The sequence below is a fragment of the Phaenicophaeus curvirostris genome, chromosome Z (assembly GCF_032191515.1).
Source record: "Phaenicophaeus curvirostris isolate KB17595 chromosome Z, BPBGC_Pcur_1.0, whole genome shotgun sequence".
NCBI classification, from domain to species: domain Eukaryota; kingdom Metazoa; phylum Chordata; class Aves; order Cuculiformes; family Cuculidae; genus Phaenicophaeus; species Phaenicophaeus curvirostris.
This window is the reverse complement of record NC_091431.1, coordinates 49,393,183-49,402,735: the sequence shown is the minus strand read 5'-3', so window position 1 is coordinate 49,402,735 and position 9,553 is coordinate 49,393,183. Positions and strand designations below refer to the sequence as shown.

Sequence of the window (9,553 nt, the reverse complement as noted above, 5' to 3'; positions counted from 1 at the left end):
AATACCCTTGAGTAATTGGACAGAAATTGGAATAACCAACCACAAGTTATGTGGAACAAGGTCTCCCCTAGAAGGGAGTCTATTTTCATTTGACTGGACTGAGTAATGATTTTACATTTGGGCCTTCAGAAAATTTTGGATGTTTTAACAAATCCAGGATACGAAATTGGACAAAAATAAAGCTAGAAAATAAAGACAATAATAACAGATTGATAGACTTTTTACTGAAAGCCATCCTTGAAATGGACCGATTCAGCCCATACTAAATTGTCCATTACCAAACAGGTATTCGTGGCTATGTGGAGATCAGAAGGCCCGGAAACAATTACCACACATTTGGACAGGGGAATATACAATAAGGTATTTGGCTCCTCCATTACAATTGTTTTTAAAGAACAATATAAAAAGGCATTGTACAAGGAGTTTGGAGGAAAGTTGAGAAACGTGTCGTGAACAACCCCTTAAGACACAATACTGAATTCCACAGTTATGTGAGGGCCTTCTTCCCTAAGTTGGGAGTAGCTCAACTTGAGCGAGCTATACTCAATGTTTCAGAGATGGAAATAATTACTAATTCGACAGCTGATGCTCTCTATCATCTAGACCAGGAGATAAAATCTTTGCAAAAGGTGATTTTCAAAAATAGAATGGCCCTCAATACCATTACAGCCCACATGGGAGGAGTATGCAACCTAGTCAGTGCTAGTTGTGGCACCTATGCAGATGAGTCCAGTCAAACAGAAAATTACGCCCCAAGAATTTACGACCATGCAAAGGTCCTACACCAAGTATAATTAGATGATACTTCATGAAGCATTGCTGAACTATGGGAAAAAATTACCACATGGTTACCTAATTTTGCCTGGCTAAAACAATTATTTGTTGCTATGATAATCATTTTACAAATTCTAATCTGTCTTATGTTACAATGTTTTATGCATTTTTGACTACTGGGAATAATTACAAAGAATGGAAAAAGCATCAGCTACAACAGAGATTGGAAATATTGATAAATATTTTGCCAAAACTCTTGAGAAAAATGGTATTATATAGGCAAAAGAATTTGCTTAGAATAAAGGAAAGGGGGGAATTGGAAGAAGAGATAATTTGTTATAAATTACTAACATGTTATAAGTTTGAATATTATGTATAGTTTCTGTGATTTCAGAACTAAAATATAGAATTAGCTTGAACAATATCTTCTAGCTACCCTGCACCTGGATACTTACGCCTACACAAGGAATTTTTAACAAACCTGCAGTTAGAAAGAATGTGACTGTACCTAATTAAGCCAGACAACAAGGATTGCTGCAGTGATATGAGGGAGAAGAACCAGCTAGGACTAGATGCAACCTTGAAGAGATGCCCAGAAGTCTAAGAGCATGCGCAAGAAGGAAAGTTGAAAAGTTCAACATGACGAAGACAACCTGCCTTCATCCCCAAAGACCCTCATCAACCACTACCACTAGGAGGAACGCATGTTCAAGGAGAAGGATATATATGTTAATGAATTCTTGGAACTGATCTTACTAATCCAACCCACTTCTTGGAAAAGTCATGACTATGTATACTAACCTAATACATGTGAATAATATAGATCAATAAAAATGTGCCAGCTTGGACGCCTGGTGTGCAAGCTTTGAGGAAAACTCCCCCTTGCACCTTGTGCACAGACGCATACCTGCACCTAACTCTGAGTTGGGTGTCGTTATTCTGCAAGTCAGCAGGTTCAAGTAGTTCCCAAATATCACAGATCTTGAGATCTCATCAGGAAATAAGAAGAAACATCAAAGCAGTTGCAATATAAAATAGCAACTCCACGCAGCTTTTTCAGTTTTAACTTTATTCAGAAAGTGACACTTAGTTCAGTTTGCCTCATTCTTTGAAGCTTCATCGAAGTTTTCAACCAGATCTAGAAAAAGAAGAATGCTGAAATTAAAATTTTACCTACTTCTAGTTTGCCAATTGTTTTTTGGTTCCCCCCACCAAAAAACCATTCTACTTCATTTCAGGTGCTATCAACATAAAATAACTTGCAGCTGATTTAATACAGACGAAATAACTCAAGAGCTCCATGGTTTATTCTTCTTGCTAAACCACGTTTGGGATGGTTCACTATAAAGCACAATTCTAAAAGCATTTAACTTCGCTATCCTCACCACTGGGAAATGTCTATCAAGAGGGCAGTTTCTTTCCACCCTTCTTATTGAATATTAAATAATTATATTAGCCATAGCTAATACACACTACAAAAATGCTAGCTCAAACCATTAAGTCTTTCACAGTGTCTGAAAATATTTAAGCATTCTGCCCAGATGTTATCTTTTAGCAAAATTCACTTCCTTTTCTTTCATTGCATGCATGTTCTTACCAGGAACTTCATCATCATCATCTTCACCAGTAGCAAGAGGTGCTTTCCCATCCACAGCTGCAAGAGTAAGTAGTTCAAAATCATCAGTCAAGCTCACCACGGGCCTCTTCATTAGTTGTTTTGCTTTGGTTTTTGCAAATGTTATCCAACGGTCTGAATTAAACTGCAATGCTTTATCCAGTTTCCTTGCTCGATAAAAACCTCCAACTAACCTAGGAAGTTCATATTCCCTTTGTTACTGACTATGTTCAAATACCCCAGTGGGAACATTAGAAGATACATGCTAAATCTTTTATCTAGGTATCCTGAGTGCCTTGTGTGTGATAATCATTTTCAGCTACAATGCAGAGACTGATTTTACCAATTCCATTTAAAAGCAGCTTGGTTTACCTACCACTCAGTGTTTCTTAAGGTTTATGTGTTTTATATCAGCAAATTCTAAGGAAAAGAAATAACCTTATGATCCTAGGCCTTCAAGAAAAACTAAACTATAACTGTGAAGCTGCAGGCAGACACACATGACTAGAGGCATTTGAAGACATTATTGTTCCCAGTAAAGTCAAAATAATAGAACTGAATGCACAATTTTACATTCAGGTGCCTTAGGTAACCATGTGTTCTGGTCCACATCTCTGCTGTCTCAGTAATTTCTTAACCATTCCCATTGTACATGCCAGAGCTACTGAGACTTAACTGTGTTCACGGTAGCAGACCAATGAGCAACTGTGAAACTACAGCAGCATAACAATCAGAAGATACCCCAGGTCCCTCTGCGCCTGTGCCACTATGTTCACTGTTATTCTTAGCTGTAGTACCAATGGTAAGCTGTCTCATACTCACTAAGACCTCAGATTTATCCTAATTAATCCCTCCCAGTTTTCAAGAAAGCATGAGGAAAGAGATGGGCTCATACTAGACCTGTACCCTGATTTCTAGAGAACAAAAGCAGAGGAATGCATAAACTTTGGTCAGAAAGAGCTTAGGACAAGGTCACAGCTAACCCCTCTTTTGTTTTTTAACCACAGAAAGCTGTTACAGTTTAAGTGCATCTTAGTGTCAAATACAACACTTGAGAAGCAAATTGTCTGCATTCTCATCCCTAAGACCAGACTAAATTTACTTTAGCACCTGCAAAAGCAACCATTACAGACACTTCACTTTTCCATGTCAAGTTTTCAAATCTATCAGACAATGCTGAATGGAAAGTTTTGTGCAGCTACCCTGGCATCCACCCAGAGTAGAAAGGAATAGCTATTTTCTAGGTCATACAAAGCAAGCACTTTTAACAAGCTTCCATAATATTAAACCAGCACATTTTAATTTATCTAGAATATACCTCATTAAAAGAGAGATCTTAGGGGGTCATTTTAAATCCCTCAAGGTTGGTTTTTTGTTTGGCTTTTTTTTTCCCCGTTAAGCCCTATTACTACCACAAGGAAGCTACACAAGTCACACTAAGAAGGAATGACCTGAGCTTCACGAGGAAAGCAGCAGTTTAACCCACCTCCTGAAAACTACTTCTAGCAAGACTTTTTCAGTGGGAAGTTGACAGGAAGGAATGATCACCAACATGAGGAATGGAAACACAGGCTGTCTTGTTGGCAGCAAAGCACCAGAATTTAAAAAAAATAACAATCAAGTTCAGAACTACTGGACACTGGACACAATCATGTACTTCTCCCATTTCCTCCGTGTTCAGGATGTTCCATACCTTGGGAGGGATGAGTTTAAGACACTTTAGAAAAGTAGGAACAGGGTACATGCAGGACACAAAGGAATGTTCCCAATCCTGATTTTTGATTCCTAGTTCTTAGCCTGTAGCAGCAGCACCTTTTGCTAACACCACGTACTCAAGTCCCTCTACTTCTCCAACAGTTTCAGGAAGAAAAACTGTTTATGTCCTTTTACTAAATTAAAGACAGAATATGAAGTCGGTATATCTAGCTTAATGCTCATGCCAGCCCTGTTCTCTACACTGTCCTACTCACACAGAAATTGCAATATACTTACTTACCAATACTATGCAATTCCCTCCTAGCTATCAAAAAGCCCATTCAAGAAATGCCTTCACCACACCTGTGAGGCAGCAAAGCAGCTGCAAGATTTCTGTCCTCAAGTCCCTTCCCCCATTGCTTACATTTCCATTCAAATGAGTACGTCAAAACCAGACATACTCAAAGTTTGTCTTTTTTTAAAAACCTAACTCTTCCAGAGTAACTCATCTACCAAGCATTAATGAACAAAATATGTCAAAATATGGCAGCCATATCAAGGAGTAAACTCCCACAAAATCATGTCTGGCTACAGCTCTCCAGTACTACACCAGCTGCAAGAGATACACTAACAGGTGCCTCTACTTTATTCAGCTATACTTGCCATTGCATTTGAGATATAAATAAGATCTAAAGAGTTCAATTTCTTTATAAGCATTTTACGATACACTTGCAGACAGCAAAAGCACACTGAATTCCACTGCTGCTACACAAGTAAGCCTCAAGTCAGCTGCCAGCCTGAAATGCACTTTCAACTTACGCTGCTTGGGTAGGGCTTCTGCCAATCTCCTCAGGCTGGTCAGACTGTCAGCTCCAAGCTGGTTTAAGATGCTAGGAAGCATTTCCGTCAGCTGCTTTGTCTCAGCATGGCCAGTGATAGTGAAAGTGTTAGCAGCCAGAGATGCCTGAACTTTAGGGTTATTGAAGTGAATGACTGTTCCTTGGTTGGTAAACATGTTTACCTGCAAGAAAAAAAAAATCCAATCTCTGAACCAGCTTAGCAAGATTTAACAGGAAACTGAAGTTCTACAAACTCAATAAAAACCTACAGACAAGTCTGGGATGTTACCTCACAGGAAATTTATATTTCTACACATGAAAGTATTTTTTAGCTTTGAAGCAATTACCTCTTCAATACCAGAAATATTGTTGACTCCCAGTTTCTTCAAAGAAAACTGGAGTTTCTTGTCATCTGCTGTAGCTGTTCTGTGGACAACCTTCTTCTTTCTGCGGGCAGTACCCTTCGCAAAAAAAAAAAAAAGCCACAGAGCCAACTTACAAATTAGTACTTAAATAGCTCTTCACAAACTCTAATCCCGAGGGCCACAGAACTACTCTGCAGCCGCTTTCAAATCAACTTAACATATAAAGTTCTGCTTCTGTGTTGCAGTGCACACAATCCCACCACTCCAACTGCACTGCAGAATTTTTTCCTTGCTGTAAGGCAAGCTTTGCTTTCTCACACTGTGAGAATCATGAGGTTTCATGAATCAATGAACCAGAGAACATTTACTCCACAATTCTAATAAGGATTCTGCAGCATCTTAGAAAAAACATTTATCCTTTTCTGTTACAATAGGCATAAAGCTAAAGAATGAGCACAGTTTCAGATAATTTCTGAAGCTTATGGATTTTCCCTTGGATTATAAATCTACAATTGTAGCTAAATTTTGGTAATAGTCAGAGGCCATAAAGTTATCAACATATCACTAACAAATGAATATGAGAAAACAAATACTCAAATAGATGTCTCCCATCTGATATGCATTCATACTTGAAGAACGCTTTTTCCCGAGGTATTTTATAAATATGTTTTAAAAAAATACTTCTAATAGAATTCCAGATCAGGCCCATCTAGAAAGGAAAACAAGCAAATATTAAATACCCCTACAGACACACAGCTTTAGACTTCTCCAGGGAAATAACCAGCCCATATCAGAAGATATCTGTATCTATGAAAAAACAGAAAGTGTGACTCTCTACTTCCTCGCACAACCATACGTCTTCAGTAAGATCTGACATAGAACATCTAGGAGCAGGTGAAACAGCTTCTTTTGACACACTACAACTAATAATCTAAGTCCTCCTACCCCAGCTGCCCACCTGCGAAATGCTGGCAATAAAAGAACATGCTGCAGCGTGGCTGTATAAATGGCTGCAATACCTTTGAGTTAACTGGCAGAAGTTAGAAAACTGGCAGGACATTAAAACCCTTAACATAATCCAGTTACAAACAAATGAGATATGTTAATGACAAATTCACACAAAACTAACAGTTGGAAGACTATGGCTCAAAGTTTAGTCATTTGTCTAGAAAGTTTGATAATCATTCCCCGCTATTGCCAAACCAGCGCACATAGCGATGTGAAAACCAATAAAATAATAGAAATGGTCTTATTTTAATATTTTGACTACACAGCAATTGAGCTACATGAGCCATACATTACATCTCTCTGGACAAAAGATCTTTCAATAGACCTCAAAAAAATTACGTCCTAAGCCAAACGCTACCTCAGAACATGTACCTCCATTTACCCGTATTAAACACATATCAAACTTCAGACAATCTGATTTTAATTTAAAGGAACAGCTGCTGTTTTCATGTCCACAGATTTAAGCTTCTAAAGATTACAGGGTTTTACTAAGCAAATTCTATCCTCATCATGCTGAGACATGCTGTTCACACCCCTCTATCCCTAAATTAAAGAGGAGTGGGTACAGCGAGCCACCAATGGAATACTGCAAACTCATCTGCCATTCTTCTAAAGAGATTCTGAAGAAGAGCCATTTGGCTTTAGCAATACTCCGCACAAAAATCTCAAATTTCACACAAAGCCCTACCACAGCCCTTCACCTAAACATAATATTTACATTATCTGTAAGATCTGCAGCCTTGCAACATCACAAAAATCTGGCAGCAGAGGCAATGTGCAACCTTTCCTCAAAAGGAGGAGTGACTCTTCCCCCTTTGCCTCCTCCACACCCATCTCAACTTACATGGCAACAATGCCAAGAAGAATCACGTAATAATTTCTACACATAGAACAAATTTTTAAAGTCAAGTTGAAGCAATTCAAGTATTTCACAGGCCAATTTTAAAATTGAATGACAGAATCACCAGCATATTCTAGGCTTTGCTTAATGTCTCTAGAACACCTAAATTGACTAGAGCTATAACAGCTGTAATCCAAATACGTGCTTTTAAGTGACAAACATCAAAAGCCTCTCTAGTCAATAAATACATGCTGACAACATGCACTCAAATGTAAAATACAATACAGCACTCCTCTGCTTAACCCATAAAAAGAATATGCAGACTCACCAAGCCAGTCAATTACTAAATTAAGCCCGATTTAAGGCTGCCTAAATCTCCAACTAAAGGCAAGAAAAAACCCAAATTCAGAACAGGAATTAAAGCTCACAGGAACTCTGTCAGAAAGAGGTCTGTTGAATAGTTTGTATTCTAGAATACTGCATGTCCACTTCCTCAAGTATAAAAAAAATTATTAACAAATTATTACCTTGAAACTGACACTATAATTAAAATGTTTACTAGCGTACAACTACAATCACCATACTTTTTAATTTTCAGATTATAATTAATCACACAGCTACATATATTCAGAAGCCGTAACAAAATAAAAAGGTCTGCCGAGAATGCTCCTCTACCACTGCAAGAGTATGACAAGTACAGAATTTGAACTTTGTCCAAAAACGGAAAAAGAAATAGTCATGGGCATCTTAAAGATTAGTGACAAGAATTCAGAACATAACCCCCTATGATGTCTTACAAAAACTATACCTGAGCTCACTTGCAGCAAGATCTACTCATTTCATATCCTACATGCCATCTGAAATGGGTCATGCAAGAATATAGGTTGCAAATGCTGCTGTAATGGATTGTAACACACACAAACATAAGAGGCTGGAAGTTCAGCTGCTTTATACTGCTTCTGTGGAACTGAAGATTCTGTGGAACAGAGATTCTACGGCTGCACAGCTTCCCCAGAGAACAGTCAAGCCAAGATAAGAGGACTCAGGGCTGCTCCCCACCCCAGTTTTTAGGGCCCTTCACACTAGGCTTAGTCTGCACACACGGACATGCGGCCCTGAAGGCAGAGCAGGAGGTGGCTCCTACCTTGCCACCGATGCGCACTTGGGCCTGCAGCTTGGCAAGCTTCTCCTGATTCATGATTGTTTCTTTCATCTGCAGAAACAAGAAGAGCGCCCATGGAAGGCAGGCCAAGCAGTGCCCGGCAACAGGGCAGGTAGTTACAGCGGGGCTTCCACAGCCACCCTCCCTCCCCACAACCACTCCCCCAAACTCTCCTTCCCTTCTCCTTTCCTCCCTTCCTCTCTCCCTCCCACTCCCCTCCTTTCCCCCTCGATCCTCCCTCTTTCCCTCCTTCCCCCTCACTTCTCCCTCACCCCTCTCATCCCAGACCCCCACCCCCACCCCCCCGTCGCTCTGGACGCGGCCAGACCAGGCTTCCCTCGGGCCCAGCCTGCACCCGCCCTGCCCTGCCCCGCAGCCCCTCAGTAACCTCCCCTGAGCCCCCACCCCGCCGTCCCCTTTGTACCTTCTCGCGGCGGGAGCGGCGGCGGCGGAGCAGGGAGGACAAACTCGAGGGGCTTGGGGCGGGGGGGGGCCGCGGCGCTGGGTCCTGCACGCGGAGGGGAGCGAGATGGCGGCCGGAAGGAAGGTACCGCGCCTCACGCGGCACATGCGCCGCCGCCCGCGACGGCAGGGGGCGCCCTTTCCCCCTTCGGAGGTGAGGGGGCGGGGCCTCCATGGAGAGGGGAGGGGGTCTCCCCGGAAGAGGGGGCGTGGTTTCCAGAGGAAGGGGGCGTGGCCTGATCATGAGGGCTCTGGCTATGGCATGCGGCGCGGTATCGTCGCGAAGAGGGGCGTGGTCTATCAGAAGTGGGCGTGGTTAGTTGTAGGTGTGACGTCGTCTCCCGCAAAGGGGCGCGTCCTCTCGGGAAATGGGCGTGGCCAAGATGAGTGGGGGCGGAGCCTCCTCTCAGCGGGACGGGGGCGGGGCCGGCACGGGGTGAGGCCGCCGCCAGGTTTATTCGTGCGGCCGAGCGGGGCTGTGTGCTGCACCCCCCCCTCCCCGCGTCGCCGCGGACGGGTGCGTCCCCGATCTGTCACCATCTATTCGATTTTATTTTTTTTTTTATTCCTAGGAAGCGCGTCAGCGCTGCGTTTTCGTGCTCGCTGCCGTAGCTCAGCCCGCCTCCCCGTGCCGGTAGCGTGTATCGTCCCAGCTCAGACCCTCCGCACGGCCAAACCCAGACCGCTGCCGCTTCTTTCGTCCTCCGTCACCCCTCCATGTGGCGCTGCCTGTCTCCTTTTATTTTCCTTCCACTTCAGGCGTTTTTCACGTCGGCTTTGCGTGCTCTTCTG

General features: G+C 42.2%; 1 protein-coding gene across 1 annotated transcript; it reads right to left on the bottom strand.

The window, feature by feature from the left end:
- Nucleotides 1-1,824: 1,824 nt before the first annotated feature.
- Nucleotides 1,825-8,832, bottom strand: BTF3 (basic transcription factor 3). The gene is made up of 6 exons (XM_069880257.1): nucleotides 8,724-8,832; nucleotides 8,282-8,350; nucleotides 5,271-5,384; nucleotides 4,904-5,105; nucleotides 2,372-2,428; nucleotides 1,825-1,912 (listed from the first exon to the last, which is right to left on the bottom strand). Exons 2-6 carry the CDS (start codon nucleotides 8,348-8,350, stop codon nucleotides 1,866-1,868), a joined length of 489 nt encoding a protein of 162 aa, XP_069736358.1. The 5' UTR covers nucleotides 8,724-8,832; the 3' UTR covers nucleotides 1,825-1,865.
- Between the last annotated feature and the right edge of the window lie 721 nt (nucleotides 8,833-9,553).